This window comes from Centropristis striata, chromosome 16 (assembly GCF_030273125.1).
Source record: "Centropristis striata isolate RG_2023a ecotype Rhode Island chromosome 16, C.striata_1.0, whole genome shotgun sequence".
NCBI lineage: Eukaryota > Metazoa > Chordata > Actinopteri > Perciformes > Serranidae > Centropristis > Centropristis striata.
This window is the reverse complement of record NC_081532.1, coordinates 35,620,593-35,641,572: the sequence shown is the minus strand read 5'-3', so window position 1 is coordinate 35,641,572 and position 20,980 is coordinate 35,620,593. Positions and strand designations below refer to the sequence as shown.

The 20,980-nt window shown below is 40.5% G+C and overlaps 1 protein-coding gene across 1 annotated transcript in view; it reads left to right on the top strand.

Moving 5' to 3' along the window:
- sptbn5 (spectrin, beta, non-erythrocytic 5) overlaps window positions 1–16,179 on the top strand; it is a 65,792-nt gene extending 49,613 nt beyond the window's left edge. Inside the window, 21 exon segments of the mRNA XM_059352639.1 lie at window positions 81–248; window positions 335–423; window positions 1,920–2,106; window positions 3,375–3,443; window positions 3,555–3,698; window positions 4,962–5,158; window positions 5,235–5,439; window positions 6,004–6,183; window positions 6,274–6,429; window positions 7,262–7,479; window positions 8,127–8,316; window positions 8,423–8,599; window positions 8,876–8,983; window positions 9,063–9,286; window positions 9,288–10,116; window positions 10,186–10,254; window positions 11,252–11,335; window positions 11,421–11,512; window positions 12,263–12,376; window positions 15,155–15,366; window positions 16,055–16,179. Of these exon segments, the coding sequence (XP_059208622.1) occupies window positions 81–248; window positions 335–423; window positions 1,920–2,106; window positions 3,375–3,443; window positions 3,555–3,698; window positions 4,962–5,158; window positions 5,235–5,439; window positions 6,004–6,183; window positions 6,274–6,429; window positions 7,262–7,479; window positions 8,127–8,316; window positions 8,423–8,599; window positions 8,876–8,983; window positions 9,063–9,286; window positions 9,288–10,116; window positions 10,186–10,254; window positions 11,252–11,335; window positions 11,421–11,512; window positions 12,263–12,376; window positions 15,155–15,366; window positions 16,055–16,179 (3,837 nt within the window).
- The last annotated feature ends 4,801 nt before the right edge of the window (window positions 16,180–20,980 follow it).

Sequence of the window (20,980 nt, the reverse complement as noted above, 5' to 3'; positions counted from 1 at the left end):
CAGTGTGTGTGTGTGCTCTAACAGAGTGTGTGTGTGTGTTCTAACAGTGTGTGTGTGTGTGTGTGTGTGTGTGTGTTCAGGCTCTACAGGTCCAGCGCTCTCTGGAGGACATGGAGCAGTGTGTGTGCTCTGTGCAGGCCCAGCTGAGGGACGAGGACTGTGGCAGCGACCTGCCGTCCGTCAACAGGCTGCTGAAGGCTCTGCAGGGCCTGGAGGAGGAGGTGGACGGGCACCGAGACCGCATCCAGGTACAGAGTCCTGCTGAGTCCTGCTGAGTCCAGCAGCTGTCCCAGTCTGAGCCCAGAGTGTTTACACCTGGTTTATGATCCAACAGGCTCTGGTGGAGACGGCCAGGAGCTTCAGCTCTCAGGGGAACTTCCTGGCTGAGGAGATCCAGACCAGAGTGGCTCACACCATCAACAGGTACCATGTTTGGTTTATGTTTAATCTTCACAGCTGGAGAAGGATTCTTACTACAGAAATGACCCAAAACACTTTATTATAGAGTGAAACCGTAAAAAAACGCACAGACAAACATGATATAATAATATTCACTGCTTTTATTTATTTTCAGGAGACTTCCGTTTCGTTATTAGGGCCTCGGGGCAATCGCACCGAGCTGGTACAGCTGGTCCCTACAGCAATATCTGTAGGGACCAGTGCTGCACTACTGTTATACTGTGGATTTCTTCTTATTCCTCTTCCGGACGCAATTTCGTCCTGCTACTAGTCCTACAACTTGAAGAGTTGCAGGACAAATTATATATCAAAACGTGCGGTTTGATCGGGATCGGTGTGCTATTACTTTTCTCTACAGAATACAAATTTTTTTTTTGCGCGAAAAACTGCTCAAAATTTTGCATTGGAGTGAATGGGACGGCCGACAAAAAATGAGCGAAAAAGAACAATCATTGGAGATTTTTGAACGTCTACTTCTCCGGCATAATTTCACCTAGAGACTCCATTTAAACTTTAAACAGTAGACACAAGTCTTGTGTATCGGTGTATTAATCCACGTTTCGATAGGTCATATGGTTTTTTATCAATCCCTGTTCAATGACCATGATCATTTTTGGAGAAATTCTGAGATTATAATGGGTGTGTATTGCACGGAATGTTCGTGTCACAGTGTGTGACATCATCGCCAGAGTGTAGAGGGAGAGAAAAAACTGTCAAAAAATAAATTTGAAAACTGCGCTCCAGGCCGCAAATTCCACTCTACAGAAATAATTTATACATAGAAACGTAGGAAAATTTGTCTTCTCCCTCACAATCCTCTGGTAAAGCTGTCAGAGTTATAGTTTGGGCGTAGGACGCACAGATGATCCACCAACACCACCAACAGCCTCATTGGCTCCCATATTAAAAACGCAGGAAGATTTCGCAAAAAAGGAAGATGGAACAGTTTTTTTAGATCGCTCTAACAAAGCTATTTTTTAATTTTTCTTTAAAAAAATCATATGTAGACGTTCAGGAGGAACTCGGGACGCTCAAAGTGAAGTCGGATCAATGATAGGTATTATGGTTTTGCCAAAAATGCTTTCTGTTCGAGGCCAGAAATTCCAGTCTGTCCACCTCTGCTGTCACTCTTTCATTAACAGGTGTCAGTTAATTCTGTTGATTGCTTTGATCTTTGATGTGATTACAGTTACAGATACACACACACACACATGCACTAAAGTGCGCACACTCCTCACACATGCATACACATGCTTCATACACACACACACAGGAAACTTTATGTGATTTTAATTACACCTACACACACACACACACACACACATATTTTGAGGTTAAAGGGCATAGTTTGAAATCTCTGAAGAATCTCATCATAGTGTACACACACCGGCAGTAGCCCCCGTGGCCCTTTCAGAATTTCCCTGTCTCCCTGTCTGTCTCCCTCCCTGTCTGTGTGTCAGGTACAACAGTCTGGCGGAGCCCCTGCAGGTGCGGAGGGAGACCCTGGAGGCGTGGCAGGTGCTGTTCCAGTTCAGCAGGGAGCAGGAGGAGGAGGTGTCCTGGCTGAAGGAGCGTCTGGCCTCCGTCACTGCTGCAGACTGGGGCAGCTCGCTGGGCAGCGGCCAGCAGCTGCTGCTCAGACACCAGGTGACACATTATATTATATATATATTATACATAATGAGAAATAAATGTTTATAATAGAGAGAAATAAAGACATGTTTTATTCTGTCACTCAACAATATCATATATGACTTAAATATTCCCTTAACCCTTGTGCCTCCCTCAAATTTACTACCTCTAACCACCCTTGTGGACAAAAACGTCCACGCACACTAAAACTGCTATAAAATAAAAATACATTAATATTTTTTTCAGATTTTTTTCATAAATCTCTTAAACAGCTTCAGACTTGTTCAAAACTATCAAACATTAAATAATTTTCAAAAGTTTAACCCTTTATATGCCAGTTTATAAATTCAAAGTTTTCCATAATTTCTTCCAAAAAAACACGAAAAATGATTTTTTTCCCATAAAATAAATAGTAGGAAGCTCGAATTTTGGTGGTGATTAGAGTCTTGGATATGTCAAAGATTAGCAAAAAAATTGATTTGATTGCATTAGTATTTTTATGTAGTGCCAAATACTCCCTCTGGTGTCCCTCGTGGACAAAAACGTCCACGCACAGTAAAACTGCTATAAAATAAAAATACATCAATATATTTTTCAATTTTTTTTTCATAAATCTCTTAATTCACAGTTAAAACACCACTAAACACCACTGCTTTATCTTTCAGTTTTGTTGTTGCTGAAATAAAATGTTTTTATAAAAGTGATGATTAAATAAATATGCCTCTGAAATAAATAAATAAATATGGAATTATGAAATAAAATGTTTTTTTAAAAAGTGATGATTAAATAAATATGCCTCTGAAATAAATAAATATGAAATTATGAAATAAAATGTTTAAAAAGAAAAGAAAGAAACATTTTATATTTATTTTATAAATATATCTATAAAATAAATCAATAAAGTGATAAATAAATATGCAGCCGAAATAAATAAATATGGAATTATGAAATAAGATGTTTTTTAAGTGATAAATACATTTTTAGATAAAATGTTTAAAAAATAAAAAATGATTATTAATATGCCTATGAAATAAATAAATATGGATTTTTTAAATAAAATGTTTAAAAAGGTGAGAAATAAAAACAAATGCTTATAAAATAAATAAATGTGGCATTATTAAGTAGAAGCCATCTATATAATATATAAATATGTCAACTTAGCTTTTAAAAAAAGTTCTTATTTTTTAAAAATTACGTTTTCAAACTCAACAAGAAACGAAGCTCCTTGTAGCTCCTTTAAAGGAATCAACTGGATCTTTCTCAGTGGTTTTCTGGTGTTTCAGGCTGTGATGCAGGAGATCTCAGGTCGCACCCCATTGGTCCAGGCGGTTCAGGAGGCGGGGCATAGTCTGGTGAGCAGCTGTCACTCAGTGTGGCTTTGATGTGGACAGATGTTTCCTGTATGAACACATGATGTATGGACAGATGTTTCCTGTATGAACACATGATGTATGGATCCGCAGGTCAGAGGTCGTCACTTTGCGTCTCACGACATCCGCGAGCGTCTGGAGGAGCTGAAGCGTCTCCATGACGACCTGCTGATGGAGGCGGACAGGAAGGGGAAGCTGCTGCAGGAGGCGCTGCGCATCCACAGCTTCCTGTCAGAGGTACACACACACACACACACACACACACACAGCTGCTGAGATTTACTGTAAACAACTGATTCTACCAAACCATGTCCTGCAGTAACTCTGAGTGTGTGTGTGTGTGTGTTTGTGTCTGTGTGTATTTCTCTTTATGTGTATGTCTGTGTCTCTGTGTGTGTGTGTGTGTGTGTGTGTGTGTGTATGTGTATCTGTATCTGTGTGTGTGTGTGTGTGTGTGTGTGTATCTCTGTATCTGTGTGTGTGTGTGTGTATCTCTATGTGTGTGTGTGTGTGTGTGTATCATTGTATCTCTATGTGTGTGTGTGTGTGTGTGTATCTCTGTATCTGTGTGTGTGTGTGTGTGTGTGTATCTCTGTATCTGTGTGTGTGTGTGTGTGTGTGTATCTCTGTATCTGTGTGTGTGTGTGTGTGTGTGTATCTCTATGTGTGTGTGTGTGTGTGTGTATCATTGTATCTCTATGTGTGTGTGTGTGTGTGTGTGTGTGTATCTCTGTATCTGTGTGTGTGTGTGTATCTCTGTATCTGTGTGTGTGTGTTTGTGTGTGTGTATCATTGTATCTCTGTGTCTGTGTGTGTGTGTGTGTGTGTGTGTGTGTGTGTGTATGTGTGTGTGTATCATTGTATCTCTATGTGTGTGTGTGTGTGTGTGTGTATATGTATCTCTGTATCTCTATGTGTGTGTGTGTGTGTGTGTGTGTGTATCATTGTATCTCTATGTGTGTGTGTGTGTGTGTATCTCTGTATCTGTGTGTGTGTGTGTGTGTATCTCTGTATCTGTGTGTGTGTGTGTGTGTGTGTGTATCTCTGTATCTGTGTGTGTGTGTGTGTATCTCTATGTGTGTGTGTGTGTATCATTGTATCTCTATGTGTGTGTGTGTGTGTGTGTGTGTGTATCTCTGTATCTGTGTGTGTGTGTGTGTGTGTATCTCTGTATCTGTGTGTGTGTGTGTGTGTGTGTGTGTGTGTGTATCATTGTATCTCTGTGTGTGTGTGTGTGTGTGTGTGTGTGTGTGTGTATGTGTGTGTGTATCATTGTATCTCTATGTGTGTGTGTGTGTGTGTGTGTGTGTGTGTATATGTATCTCTGTATCTCTATGTGTGTGTGTGTATCTCTGTATCTCTATGTGTGTGTGTGTGTGTGTGTGTGTGTGTGTGTGTGTGTATGTATCATTGTATCTCTGTGTGTGTATGTGTGTGTGTATCTCTGTATCTCTATATGTGTGTGTGTGTGTGTATATTATTATATGTGTGTGTGTGTAGGTGTGTGAGCTGCAGCTGGTCCTGGAGGACCTGCGTGCTGGTCTGGAGTCAGGTGACTGTGGGCGGAGCCAGGAGGGGGCGGAGTCTCTGCTGAGGGTTCTGGACTCTGTGGAGGTGGAGCTGGAGACCCAGAGGAGGACGGTGGAGCGTCTGCAGGAGAGCGGAGCAGAGCTGCAGCACCTGGGACACCCCAACAGGTGAGCAGGACCCGTCCATCCTCACCTGTCTGAAGGTGAGTCCAGACTAAATAAACCCGTCTCTGTGTCCGTCCAGCCACCTGGTCAGCGAGGTTCTCCCTGGCGTCCTGGAGCGCTTCGAGACGCTCCTCCGTCTCTCCGCCGCTCGCCGAGCTGCCCTGGAGGAGCGGCTCCGCCTCTACGTGTTCGAGAGAGAAGCCAAAGAACTACAAACATGGCTGACCTCCAAGAAGACTGTGGCAGAGTCCAAAGACTGTGGACAGGACCTGGAGGACGTGGAGGTGAGCTCATCATGGGGACTCAGGAGTTTGGTATTTTAGACTCTTGGACTTTGGCAAAGGATTTAATTTTTATTTTATGTTTTATTAGATAATAAAAGGGTTTTGACATGTATCAGGGTTTTCTCCCGTATATTTACAACTTTAATCTCAAATTCACTGAATATTTTCCATCTCCTGCAGCTTTGTATTTATTTACTCATTTTTGTTTTAAATCTAAAATGGACTTAATACCCTCCTGTAGGTTAATAATAACGCTTTATTTTTGGAAAAAAAATCCTCTCCCCTCCTTCTCCTCCTGTTTTTCTCTTCCTCCTCCTCCTCCTCCTCCTCCTCCTTCTCCTCCTCCTCCTGTTCTTCTCTCCCTCCTCTTCCTCCTCTTCTCTCTCTCTCCTCCTCCCTCCTCCTCCTCCCTCTTCTATCTCTCTCTCCTCCTCCTCCTCCTAAACCCTCCTCCTCCTTCTCTTCTTCTCCCCCTCCTCCTCCTCCTCCTCCTCCCTCTTCTATCTCTCTCTCCTCCTCCTCCTCCTCTCTTCCTCCCTCCTCCTCCTCCTGCTCCTCCTCCAGGTGCTGCAGGAGAAGCTGGAGGTCCTGGTGTCGGAGGTGTCTGGTCTGGGTCGTAGCCGGCTGACGGTGGTTCAGCAGCTGGTTGGAGGCCTGCAGCAGGACGGGGCGGCCCAGCGGAGGGACGAGGAGCTGAGCGAGCTGTGGGAGGAGCTGAAGCGCAGCATCAGGAGCAGGGAGCAGGTAGATAACTCCTGCTCCATCACACACCGTTCATTAGAATATATATAATAAGAATAATAATAAATGTAAACATGAGCTGGTGTCCTGCAGGCCCTCCAGGCAGCGAGGGAGGTGCACCAGTTTAACCACGACGTGGACGAGCTGAAGGGCTGGATGGCTGAGAAGGAGGCGGTGCTGGACTCTGAGGACCAGGACCACGACCTGAACTCCATCCAGACTCTGCTGAGGCAGCACGAGGCGCTGGAGGTAGGAACACCAGACCAGAGTTCATCCTGACTGCTAGCTAGCTTACAGAAAACTAGTTTTGGGCCCCGTTCACACGAGGACGCTCGCGGGTAAAAACGACAAAATATTTTATGTGAAGTGCCTTTCGTTTAGACGGTGACGGCGTTTTTGGGGCTTAAAGACGCAAAAATCTGAAACCACCCTCCAAAGTGTAAAAGTGTAATCCTCTCCTCCGTAGCGTGTCGTCTACACTGACAAGACACAAAACTCTGATCTGATCTGCTCACGTCACGTATGTGTTTACGTCACATACATGCTCCAGGACAGGAAATAAAGAAACGTGGGATTATTTCCATGGTGGGACCTTCAAGCTGCTCTGGCAGCTCTAATAAACTTACAGGAGTCTTTCCACCAAATGTCCAGGATATGTACAGATAGTATTAGTGAACAGAGAAGGATCTGGAATTACCTCCATCACATTCTGGATGCAGCGATTGGTGGGAGGAGCCAGACGGCTGTGAACGAGACCTGGGAGATCTAGTGATTTTTGCGTCACCGTATGCAGCAGATTTCCTTCCAAAAACGCTCGTCTAAACGAGGAATAAAACGTGAAGGCGCGACGACACTTTTGCGTCTTCTGTTCAGACCGTCCTCGTGTAAATGTAGCCTCAGATGAATTTCAACCTTTTTCTGATTTCTGTCATTCTAACTGTGTTATTCTGCACAAAGACATGTTTGAGTTGTTCTGATAGTGCTGACTCCACAGAGCTGCAGGACTTATAGGTTTTATATGTTGCAGTGAAACACGAGGACACAGACAGTGTGTATGTATCTCTGGTCTTTGTTCCGTCAGAGGGACCTGGTTCTGATCTCGGAGGAGGTGAGCAGGAGCAGAGAGGAGGGCGGGGCTCTGAGCCGACGGCAGCCTCCGGTCCGAGCCGCGGTGACCCGGAGGCTGGAGGAGCTGGAGTCCTGCTGGAGCAGCATCCAGACCAAGTCCTCACAGCGCAGAGCCAGACTGGGCCGGGCCCAGGACGTCCAGCAGTACTTCTCCCGCTGGACCGAGCTCATGTAGGTTCTACTGGTCCAGAGCCCAGTCAGCTGTTACTGGAAAACTAATTCAATTAGATTAAAATATTCAATAAAAATAATATAAATAAAACATATTAATATATAATATAAATATGATGATAAATACAAATAAATAAGATGAACTATCTTATAACATCGGTGCACTGCTGCACATACTTTTGATTTTTATGTTTGATTTATATATGTATATATATGTATATATATATATGTATTTGTAATTTTTAGTATTTTAAAGCATTTTATTCTAAGTATTTTATTTTTAGTATTTTATAGCATTTTTATTGTTATTGTATTTGTTATTGAGTCTTGTTTTTATCTAGTTTTTATTTCACTTGGTTTTACTATAATTATTTTTCTTATAACTCCTAAATGTTTAGTTTCTGTGATGTTTGTTGGTTTTATTTATTTATTTATATCACACTTTTATTGATTAGTTATCATTCGTCTCTATTTTTTAAATTTCTTTGGTCTTTTTTCCGTTTTTTACGGTCTTAAGATAAGAGCCTTTTCAGATGAATAAAACCCAAATATTAGAGGACGTCGAGATCCATAAAGACAGATTTTTGAGGCTGGTATTTAATATCTATATTGATAAATATTGATATTATATTGTGTGTGTGTCTCAGGGCGCGGCTCAGAGAGATGCTGTCTCTGGTTCGGGGCGAGGCGGCGAGCGTGGACGGCTGCGACCTGGAGCATCTGCTCAGGAAACACCAGGAGTACCGAGTCCAGATGGACAGACAGCTCAGCCAATCACAGGCTGTGAAAGAGGAGGGGCGGGGCCTGGTGGAGGGGGGGCACTTCCTGTCTCCAGAGGTGAGGCGAAACACCTGAAATCCTCTTTTTCTTCTTCTTCTTCTTCTTCTTCTTCTTCTTCTTCTTCCCTCACATCCTCACCTCCTGCTCCTCCTTTCTCTGTCAGGTGGAGGAGCGAGTCTCGGAGCTGCAGGAGCTGGAGCAGCAGGTGGAGCAGGTCTGGGAGGAGACCAGGATCCTGTACGAGGAGGAGCTGGAGGTTTCTCTCCTGCAGAGGGAGCTGGAGCAGGCCGAGCGCTGGCTCAGCTCCTACGAGAACTCCCTGCTGGCCCAGGACTACGGGGTACCTCTGCTTTATACACAGCTTTATAACTTTTTATTTAACTTATCCCTCATATTTATGTGGTAAAATGTTTTTAATTATTATTGTTTTCTTCCTTAATTTTATCCATATTTTTTATTTTCTTAATTTCTGTCTTTTTAGCAGTTTTATTTTGTTTTATAGCTTTTTTTTTTAAGCATTAAGTAATTTATGGCATTTTATTTTTGTATTTCATAGCTTTTTTTGTATTTTATAGCATTTTATATCATTTTTATTGTTATTTTATTGTTCCTCCAGGACTCTGTGTCTGACGTCCAGGAGCTCCTGAAGAGGCAGGAGGACCTGGAGGCCATGATCCAGGCCCAGAGCGAGCGCTTCATCGCCCTGCAGAAGAAGAAAACACAGGTGAGCTGGTTCATGTCTGGACCGGAGACCATCAGACCATCAGAGCGTTTCCTCTCTGATGTTTTTGTTTCCTCCTCAGAGGGAGAACAGACTCCACAGGAACCAGAACCCCGAGGACAGGAAACCTCCGGCCAGAGTCTTGTCCCTGAAGAGGAAACCGTCGGATCCGAAGACGCCGCGAAGCTCCGCCTCCAGAGACGGCGTGCGTCGGGTCGGCAGCGGCAGGAGGACGGACAGGAGGACCTCAGCTAGTCCCCCTCCCAGCCCCCCCCCCGCAGCCAGACCCCAGAGTCCTCAGGAGCACCAGGAGGAGACGGGAGACCGAGGAGGACGGCAGCAGTCCTCCTTCCAGTCCAAGCCCAAGTCCCGGTCCCAGTCCAAGTCCCAGTCCCGGTCCAAGTCCCAGTCCCGGTCCCGGTCCCGGCTCCTGGAGGACTAGAACCAGACCCCCAGACGTGGCGCCCGCCGTCTCTCCGAAGCCTCCCGAGTCTCCTCCGCCCTCCTCCCCTCACACCTCCGTCTCTCCTTCGTCTCTGGAGGAGGAGCGCCGCCCCAGATCCAAACCTCCTCTGTCTCCGAAGCCCAGACTCTCCTCCTCCTCAGAGTCCAGGTTCTCCTCCTCAGAGCCCAGGTTCTCCTCCTCAGAGTCCAGGTTCTCCTCCTCAGAGCCCAGGTTCTCCTCCTCAGAGTCCAGGTTCTCCTCCTCAGAGCCCAGGTTCTCCTCCTCAGAGCCCAGGTTCTCCTCCTCAGAGTCCAGGTTCTCCTCCTCAGAGTCCAGGTTCTCCTCCTCAGAGCCCAGGTTCTCACGCCACTCTGAGCCCGCCGCTGCTCCTCCCGACTCGCCTCCTCCCGACTCGCCTCCTCCCGACTCTCCTCCTCCGACCATCAGATCCCTCGTTGCTCCCCCCGAATCACCGCCGCCACCGAGCAGAGAGCTCCGCGCTGCCGAGCCTCCTGCTCCTCCTCCTGCTGCAGAGGAGGAGGTGACGCCACCCGACTCCCCGACTGCTGCACCAATCACAGAGCAGGAACCCGAGTCAGCTGACCTCGGCCCTGCGTCTCTTCCAGGGACAGCGAGGACGTTAGAGGATCCGCCAGACGAAGAAGTCGGCGTCCGCAGCTCCACGCCGGAGGTAAACTCTCTCACATCAAATGTCACCACTCGATGATTGATGGAAGCTGATTGGTCTCTGGTCTCCTAGGTAACAGCACAGCAGCCAATCAGGATGGAGGGAACGCTGGAGATCAAACTGAAACAAGGAGGAAACAAGGTGAGAAACACAGACGCCAGACAGACACCAAACATTCCGAAGTTTGTAAATGTATATTGTGTTTTTTTTAAATAATATTTTTCTTAATTTTTTTTGTGGAAAAATTCTCCAATAACCAAAATGAGTTGATAATTTTTTTTCCAAGCTGGAATAAAAACATAATTTTTATTTGGGAGGGAAACATTTTTAAAAAGTAGTTTCTCAGGTTGAATATAGAATACACTGTTTAAAGCAAATAAGTGTCTTAATAAGAATATTTAACATTATTATATATGATGCATACAATGTATTAACTTTAGAGAGTCACAATAAACATGGTAAGAATCAAGACATTTTTGGCTTTCTTTGTAGTAATTTACTCTTTAATATGAATATTTGTTTTAAATTGAAAAGACCTGAAAAAAAACAAGTTTAGAATGTTCAAATTATAGAGTAATTGACTAAAGAATTTGCAAAGTAGTAACCAAAGAAAGTGCAAAACATTGACTAAAGGGAAAACAAATCTAAACATGTGGCAAAATGGTCTAACTATTGATTAGAAATGTGCAAAATATTGACCACAAATCTTTTAAATTGTTAATTGACGCCTAATACTGCAAACAAGTTGCTCTTCAATTTATAAATGTTGAATTCATAACTGTAAAACTTTCACAGGACCAGAGAAAAAACATTTTTTATGTGAGATTATTCTCTGTACAGATGCTGTGTTATCAGTTTTAAAAACGATAAAATGTGTTGTTTTAATGCCGTAATCACTCATTTTCTTCTTTAAATACATTCAAGCTGAAAAAAAAAGTTTTAAAAATGTGTTAGAAAAAAAGTTTTAGATATTGTTAATGACCTAAATACAGCAGCTGAGTACATTTTCCTCAATAACAAAATAATAATAATAACAATAATCCAGTTGCTACGGAACATTATTCAGCATGCAGGCAGAGTTGTTGTGATTGGCTGACAGGTGTGTGGTGCCTCTCTGTGATTGGCTGCTGTGCTGCAGGGGGCGGAGCACTGGGAGCAGGTGTTGGCCGTGCTGCAGGCAGAAACTCTCAGCCTGTTCAAGGACCGAGACGCTGCTGCTCAGGTACGCTACGTTATTCACTCATTATAGGCACTATTATCATTATTATTACTATTGTCATTATTAAACAGAGAGTGTGTTTCCTCAGAGGGCCTCCAGGTGGCCTCCCATCAGCACCGAGCGCTCCTCCTGCAGGGAGAACCGCTACTACCGGAGGAAGGAGAACACCTTCAGACTCATGTCAGTAATGTTCATGTCGCTCTAAAGGGAGGAAGAACTGTTCTGTGCATATTTTAAATGTAGATACCGGCAAATAATGGAAGCTTTATGACGTGTTTACAGAGAGGGAAATATAAATGGAAACATATTGAATTCTGTAGCATTGAACCAACATGGTCTCACAGAAATCCGTGAAATAGCCACGGATTTCGCTTAACTCTAAATCCATGGAATAGCCACGGAATCATTCAAATTTCCGTGAAACTGACACGGATTTCGCTACAATGCAAGTTAATGCCAGTCATATCCCGTGGCTATTCCAACATACAAAGTGATTATGTACATTCACTGAGTGAAGATTTAGAAAATAAAACATATATTTCTCGCTAGAAATGTGATCAAAATCCATTTTTATGCAGAAACTAAGTCAAAATATTGATTTTTTTCACTAAAAATGAGAGAACTGTCCGCCATGTTTTTTGTTCTGACCGCCGGGACCTTGAAAGTCACGTGACTTGGAACAAACCAATAGGAACAAATATCCATGGAATAGCCACGGGATATGACTGTCATTAACTTGTTGATATTTCTGTAAATAAATGTACAGTGTTTATATTATTGTAGTTGTTGACTGTGTGTGTGTGTGTGTGTGTGTGTGTGTGTCTGTGTGTGTGTGTGTGTGTGTGTGTGTGCGTGTGCGTGTGCGTGTGCGTGTGCGTGTGCGTGTCTGTGTGTGTGTGTGTGTGTGTGTGTGTGTGTGTGTGTGTCTAGACTGGAGGATGGTAGTCAGTACCTGTTTGCAGCGTCCAGCAAAGATCTGCAGCAGCTCTGGGTGAAGAAGCTTCAAAACTCTGAATCTGCCAGCAGCGACTCTAATGACTCAGGGTACACACACACACACACACACACACACAGACACACACAGACACACACACACACACACACACACACACAGACACACACAGACACACACACACACACACACACACACACACACACACACAGACACACACACACACAGACACACACACACACACACATTCTTGTACTTCTATCTTTGTGAGGGCCCTCATTGGAACAGTGAATTCCCTTGGAGGTTATAATAGTTTTGGATTTTTCATTAGTTTTAGTTTTAATTTTGTTGTGAATTTTTGTTTTCAAATTCAGTTAGTTTTAGTGAGTTTTTAGAGTGAGTTTTTCTAGTTTTAGTTTAGTTTTTATTTTTTGAAAATGCTTAGTTTTAGTTTAGTTTTTATTAGTTTTAGTGTTAGTTTTAGTTTTTTGTAATGGGGTATGTGTTGGTGCCAGATTCAAAGAGTTCATAATAAATGTTTCCTTTATTTCCTTTGGTTTATCATCTCAGCCCCAATAAGGTTATTAACTGTTTTGTGTTTTGGTTCTAGTGTAAACATCCCAGTCTCAGTAAACATATTCACCATGTGTTGCATGTTCAAATAGAAACACTGAATTATGAATGAAAAAAGTTGACAAAAACAAAAACTAAGGACATTTTCACTATAATTTTAGTTAGTTTTGTAACCACACAATACAGTTTCAGTTAGTTATCGTTTTTTAAAAAACTCTAGTTTTTATTTTTATTTCAGTTAACGAAAATGTTTTTTCAATTCTAGTTTTCGTTATTTCGTTAGTTTTCGTTCACTATAATAACCTTGGTTCCCACTTCATGTGTTGACGTCAAATCATTGCATTCAAAACTTGCTCAAGTACAAAAGTATAGCAGAAACTTTAGTAACTGATGATGCGTTCAAGGACCGTCGGAAAGTTCATACTCTGACGACACCGTCTGTTTTTACAGTTTCTTTCTACTTTCTCGGCGATCTTTTAAAGAAAACAAATGTTTCAGAGGGTTAAATGCAGAATAAAATGTATAAAATATCAGATATGAGGAAATGTCATGGCGCTCTCTAACTTGAGTTCAGAGTTTGAGGCGCTCCGCTCTAAAGTTCTGAGCTCTAATATATATATATATAAATATATATATATATATATATATATATATATAATATTTCCTCCTGCCGATCGCTTCATTCTTCTCTTCTTCTCCGGTTAAATCGCTCGAATCTAAAGAAAAGGTTTCCATCAGAGTGTGGCGGGAGAGTTTCAGGGCTGAATCTTTCAGTCTCTCAGAGTGTTTGATGGAGTCAGACTGAAGTGGTTTCCATCAAACTGCGTCAGGTAATTTGACCTCCACATGTTCCCGGTCCACCCGGGGCCCCGGGGCCCGGCTCGGCTCAGGAGGGCCCCGGGGCCCCGAAACCACCTCTCTACCAGCAGGCTTTCTGTCTCTAATGAGATACTTTGACAAGGTGAATTACATTCAGCAGGAACACAATAGAGGAAACACACAGGACACGACTCGCCTCCATTCAGCTGACACACACACACACACACATTCTTGTACTTCCATCTTTGTGAGGACCCTCATTGGAACAGTGAATTCCCTTGCAAGGTTATAATAGTTTTGGATTTTTCATTAGTTTTAGTTTTAATTTTGGTGTGAATTTTTGTTTTCAAATTCAGTTAGTTTTAATGAGTTTTTAGAGTGAAATGCTTTAGTTTTAGTTTAGTTTTTATTAGTTGTAGTTTTTTGTAATGGGGTATTTGTTGGGTGGGGGATTAAAAGAGGTCACAGTAAATGTTTCCTTTATTTCCTTTGTCTGATCCATCTTCATTATGTATGAAAAAAGTTGACAAAGATGAAAACGAAGGACATTTTCACTATAATTTTAGTTAGTTTTGTAACCACACAATACAGTTTCAGTTAATTATCATCATCATGTAACCTTTAACCCTTAAAACAAAGTCTGAAATCTAAAAAAAGCCTTTAAAGAAGTGAGGACCGGCCGAAATGTCCTCACTTTGCAAAAATGTCCTCACAATGTTGGTTAAAAACGTGTTCCGGTCCTCACTATGTAGGAAGTACAAGAACACACACACACACACACACACACACACACACAGCTGGTTTCTATGCAGCCAGGAGGAGAATAGAGGAATATATTATATATATTTCAGTGTTTCTGCAGGAGAGAGAGAGAGAAAGAGGTTTTTTCAGCCGTTCTGCAGATCAGCTGGAGCTGAACGACGATGTGCCAGTTTTATATTTTAAATGAATTTATAATATTTATTAACAATGACCTGGGAGAATAGCAGCTCACCGTTGAGAACACACTTATTATTAACGAGCTTATAAAAAAGGCATATTGTGTTTTTTTCAAATAATATTTATACATACACAATACAATTAAAATAAATAGAAAAAGAAACATCAGTCCTGTGTGTTCTGCATCAGTTCATTGTCGACCATTTAAATAAGAATAAATATTAAAAATAAATGGCAAAAAAAAACATAATTTCTGAAAATTTAAATACTAAATTAAATTAAAATGAATGGCAAATTGAACACCAGTACTGTATGTTCAGTATTAGTTCATGTTTGCCAATTTAAATAAAATAAAAATAAAATGACCTGTATCGGTACAACAACAAGCAACAGAACATGAAGCGGTTCCTGTTTAGCTAACAGGCTAACAGCTCCTGCACACAGAGCTGAATGTTTGTGGTTTACAGGGACATTATTTATTATATATTATATTATTTAGAGTTGTTTGTGTAAATGACCTGTGAGATGTTGTGGTCCAGGAGAGCGTCCTCAGTCAACCTGAGTCTGGAGAAGTTAGCCGACGCTCCGGACGACTCGTCCTCAGAGAGAACGTCCCTGCAGAGACAGACGTCCTCCGAGCCGCCGCCCAAACCACCACACACCTACTACAACCAGCACCGCTACAACCAGCAGGACCAGCAGGACCAGCAGGACCAGGAGGACCAGGAGGACCAGGAGGCCCCGGGCCCAGGTCAGACAGCAGCTCCACTCAATCACAACAACTCAAACATGGCTTAACATACAACAATAGAATAACAGAATGAGAGGAATCAGAAAATAGATTTTTATTAGAGTAAAATGTAATTTATGTGTACAGCATTTTTCCTCAAGTGTCACGAATGTTCTTAGTAAAACAACACAATGATTCAAAAAAGACACAACATTATTAAAAAAGAAAATTATTAAAAAAGACACAAAAGTATAAGAAAAGTAACAAAATTTCCCAAATAGGACATAGAGTATTGTATTTTCATGTTTCCAGCCTCTCCTGTCCTCTCCTCTCTGCTCTGTGTAAACAGCCTCTCCTGTCCTCTCCTCTCAGCTCTGTGTAAACAGCCTCTCCTGTCCTCTCCTCTCTGCTCTGTGTAAACAGATTCCCGTTGGTCTCAGCAGAATCAATCATGTCTTCAGTGTCTCTGAGGAGAATTTAATGTTTTTAACAGGATCTGGTTAGTGCAAACACTTTATTTAAATGACTCATGGAGAATAAAGAGATTCTGACACAAATATCAACATTTAACACACGTTTTGGTCACTTTTTCCCACTGGAGCTTTCGTCACAAATGATCCATTCAAGGACCGAAAGTTCAAACTCTGACGATATCGCCAGTTTTGTGATAAGCGTCATGTGAGTAAATCTTTCATTTATCTCCCTGCAGGTTCACAGAACCAGAACCAGAACCAGAACCCGCCCCCCCACGCCCAGGCTCCGCCCCCCCAGCTGACAGACGACAACATGAGCAGGTCGAGGAGGAGCGTCTTCAGGAAGTTGTTCAAGAAGTAAAAAAGTGTCTCCTGCAGCTGACAGAGACGTTAATATCACCATCATCATCACCATCACCATCATAATAACAATAATAATAATAATAATAATAATAACAGTGCTGTGATGCTGCAGCCTTTCAACAGATGGCGACTAAAAACAAGTGCTTTTATTAAAGTGCCTCCCAGAAACACAGCAGCTGAAAATACTAAATAACATGAAAGTAGAAGAACAAACTAATGTTGAACTCTGGCTGGTTAGTCACTTTCACTTATTTCACTTTTTGACTCAAACACTTCTATCATTTACAGCTCTTGTCACATACTACATACATATAATACATAATCAGGTTTTTTACTGATTTTTGGGGTTTCAGGGGATTAAAAAAAACACTTTTTTAAAAACAGGACCAGGATCGAAAGATGGACTGTTTGTTTCAAAGTTCATGGGTTTGTATAAAATCCTTCAAGTGAAACAGCTGCAGAGTTCTGCTGTTAAAGGTCGACTTTCTTTATTTGAGTTTAAAATCAACTTATACAGAGTATTATACAGTGTACAGTTTTCTCTGGTTATACCACAAAAATTAAAATACAAACATATCCATAACAATCCATATGCATGTTTTAGAATAAAATATGATTTATGTATAAACACTTTTCCAAGTGTCACGAATGTTGTAACAAAACAACACAATGATTTAAAAAAAGGCACAAAATTACCAAAAAAGACACAATTACCAGAAATAACAAACAAAATTACCAAAAAATATTTTTAAAAAGACACAAAATTATTAAAAAAGACACAAAATTACCAAAAAAGATGCAAAATTACCAGAAATTACCAAAAAAGACACAAAATTACCAAAAAAGACATAAAATATTTTTAAAAAGGCACAAAATTATCAAAAAAGACACAATTACCAGAAATGACAAACAAAATTACCAAAAAAGACAAACAAAATTACCAAAAAAGACAAAAAATATTTTTAAAAAGACATAAAATTATCAAAAAAAAGACAAAATTACCAAAAAAAGACACAAAATTATTAAAAAAGACACAAAATTACCAGAAATTACACAAAATTACCAAAAAAAGACACAAAATTACCAAAAAAGACACAAAATTACCAGAAATTACACAAAATTACCAAAAATGACACAAAATTACCAAAAATAGACACACATTTATCGTAAAAGCCACAAAATTACCAGAAATTACACAAAATGATTCAGGCGTATCAGTAGGCGTAGAACCAGCCGCTCCAAGTCTCCATGATGAGAGAAGTGAAGCTGCTGGTCTGGAGTCAGTAAGTTCAGCTGGACATTTTAGTTTTGGTCCCGGCAAAACACAGGAAACCTTCCACAGTGCCGGCACAACATGCCCCAACTGGAGACTGAGGTTGGAGATCTGGTGGAGAGGTTGACACAGTTGGGCAACACAGTCAATGAGCAACCTTGGACACTCACCATCTGGACCAGCAGCCTTCTAGAGCAACGTCTTCCCAGTAACAACCTCGCCCCCATCTCTGGGACAGACCAGGTGGAGGCTCAGGTGTAAGAGGGGTGGAGGCTGCTTTGGAGATGTACACATGCTGAAGAGGAGGAGGAGGAGGAGGAGGAGGAGGAGGAGGAGGAGGAGGAGGAGGAGGAGGAGGAGCAGATGAGCTAGTCTGGCTGTGTAAACATCAGTCGTCTTGTTGCTCGATTCTTCCTCGAATTTCTGTTGCTCTACTACGTCATCTGGTATAACTGATCTGATTGGCTAAGAGCTACCTACAGACGCTGTGATAGACATTCTAAGCGTCCAATAAACGGCTCCGGAGATCGTAAGCCACGCCTCCTCTACGGAGAAATGAACAGGTGTTCTCCAGGTGGCCAGACTATATCACAAATGAGATTTAGTCTGGCTAAAAAAAGACACAAAAATGATTAAAAAAAGACAGAAAATGATCAACAAACTGAGTTCTCTGAGCATCCTGTGCAGTCGCCCCCTGCTGGCCGTCTGACAGAATGCAGGTTAAAAACACTTCTGCACTGGTTTCATTTGATTCAGATTTAAAAGTCATCAGTCACCTGCAGCTGCTGTTCTGAGCTAGAATCACTGTTTGTCAGTCTGGAATATGATAACAGTTCTCCGACACCAAGATGAAAATATTATAAATACAGCGAGCACTTTAACTGATTTTTTGAACGTGATTTGATTAAATGTATGTGGATGTTTGATGAGAGGAACTTGATTTATTTGTGAAGGAAATATCTTTATGGAACCAGCTTCAGTTTGCTGCTGCTGCTGTGTGTTTTTATTTTTATTTTTTAATGTAAAACAGTTTGAAGTGACTTCATCTGAAGAGTTTTGATCTCAAATCAATTCAAACAAATTTGTCACATTTAGGAGCAGAAAAGGTTCCCTGAGACATCGATGAAGCTTCAACGACTCCAAACACGATTTAAAGATGAACTTTGGTTTTAATGAATCAGTGTTTTTGGGAAGCGACCTGCATTGATTTATTAATGAGCATCAAATCCAAACATCTTCAGACTCATCGCCTCTATTCAGCCCGATCAATAAGTCAATCATTAAAAATAATGAGTCGCATTAAGCCGAGTCGGGGAATTAGAGCCGATTGAAGAGTTGTAAACACATGACGTCACCGCTCAGCTGATCGGCTCTTATTGATTATTTATTTAGGAGAGAAACTCGTTCATGTGTTGGAGCTGCTCTCAATGTTTCTATTAAATGTTTCCACTTTTCACCGTCGACTTCCTGCTTCTCTTTCTGTCTCAGAGATCAGAGCCACATCACTCATTTATTGATTTATTGATCAATAAACGATGAGTGGACGAATGTAACTAAGTACTAATATACTTAAGTACAATTTGAGGTACATATACTTTCCATTTTATGTAACTTCCTTCTACTCTCCTACCTACCTTTACTATTGATAATTTGAGTACATTTTGATACTTTTGTACTTTTACTGTAGTGGAGTAATTTCACAGTGTGGTATTAGTATTTTTACTGCAGTAAAGTAATCTGATTACTTCTTCCACCTGATGACGGCAAGTTCTGGTTTCAGGTGATAGACAGGTTCTTCCTCCCTCCAGGGGATAGACAGGTTCTCCCTCCAGGTGATAGACAGGTTCTTCCTCCCTCCAGGTGATAGACAGGTTCTGCCTCCAGGTTATAGACAGTTTCTGAATCCCTCCAGGTGATAGACAGGTTCTGGATCCCTCCAGGTTATAGACGGGTACTGCCTCCAGGTGATAGACAGTTTCTGAATCCTTCTAGGTGATAGACAGGTCCTGGTTCCAGGTGATAAACAGGTCCTGGTTCCAGGTGATAAACAGGTCCTGGTTCCAGGTGATAGACAGTTTCTGGTTCCAGGTGATAGACAGGTCCTGGTTCCAGGTGATGGACAGGTCCTGGTTCCAGGTGATGGACAGGTCCTGGTTCCAGGTGATGGACAGGTTTTGCTTCCAAGTAATAGACATAGCCGCCTGGTCACAGTTGAGTGAGGTCATATTTGACAGATTTCACCATGAAACTCATTAATAGTTTTTTTTGTGTTACAAGTTTTCTGAATTCGATCACTCATCATGTTATTAAACACTCACGGCCACCTCGACCTAATAATAATAATAATAATAGTAAGAACTTTCTACTTGATGACTACATGATTTCTACTTGATGACTACATGATTTCTACTTGATGACTACATGATTTCCTTGATATTATTTATTGATTATTTGTTTATTGATTGATTATTTATTGAGGTTATTAAAGGTTATTATATCAATCCAGTAACAAAAACTGCATCATGACAAAATATAAGTATATCAGCAGTCATAACCACACCGAAAAAATATAAATAAATACAAATAATTATTATATAAATATAAAAAGAATGGCAAAATTTTTCAAAAAGAAAAAAAAAACTAAATATTTTTTCCAACTTTTTTCTTATTTTCTTTATTATTTTATTGTAACAATCAAACAATAGAGGTGAGAATACAAACAGAAAAATATGGAAGATATAAAGACATTTCTTATTTTAAAACGGCATTTCATCATTTTATCAGGTTATAATAATGTTTTAAATATTCTAAGTTTACAGTCTGTCTCTTTTATTCTTATTTATGTTTTATCTTATAACATCAAATGATTTACCTTTTGGTATGTAGGAAAACACATGTTTACATTTATAAGATCTATATAATATATATTATGTCACACATTGAAAATGTATTTAGAGCTATATATGGTACTTAAAACTGTTTTTGTATTGATGATATAAACGTAAAATTAGATTATTTTTATAATGTTAAATGTATTCGTAATGAATTTATATTATTGATAGTTTAATGTATCAATAGTGACTATATATAGAGAGATTTGTTTTTAATTACAGTTCTATAACGTGAATAAGTAAGTAATCAAATTTTACATTTCATATGAACATATTTTTAATAAATTTGTATTTTGTACAACAAAGATAATTGGTCATTGAAACTATATAATTGGATACATTTGTTTATGAAAATAGTTGTTTCACCTTTAAAAGCAACCCCAGTTGGCCAAAGTGCTGTACAGTTATTAAAATACAATAAAATCATACATACATACATACATACATACATACATATAATAACAAATAAAAAAAGATGAAAACAATAAAATAATAATAATGATAAAAATATATTTAAAAACAGAGTTAAAAAATCATATTTAAAATAATAATAATAATAAAGTAAAGGAACAAAAGTTAACAGTTATTAAAATACAATAAAATTATACATACATATAATAACAAATAAAAAAAAC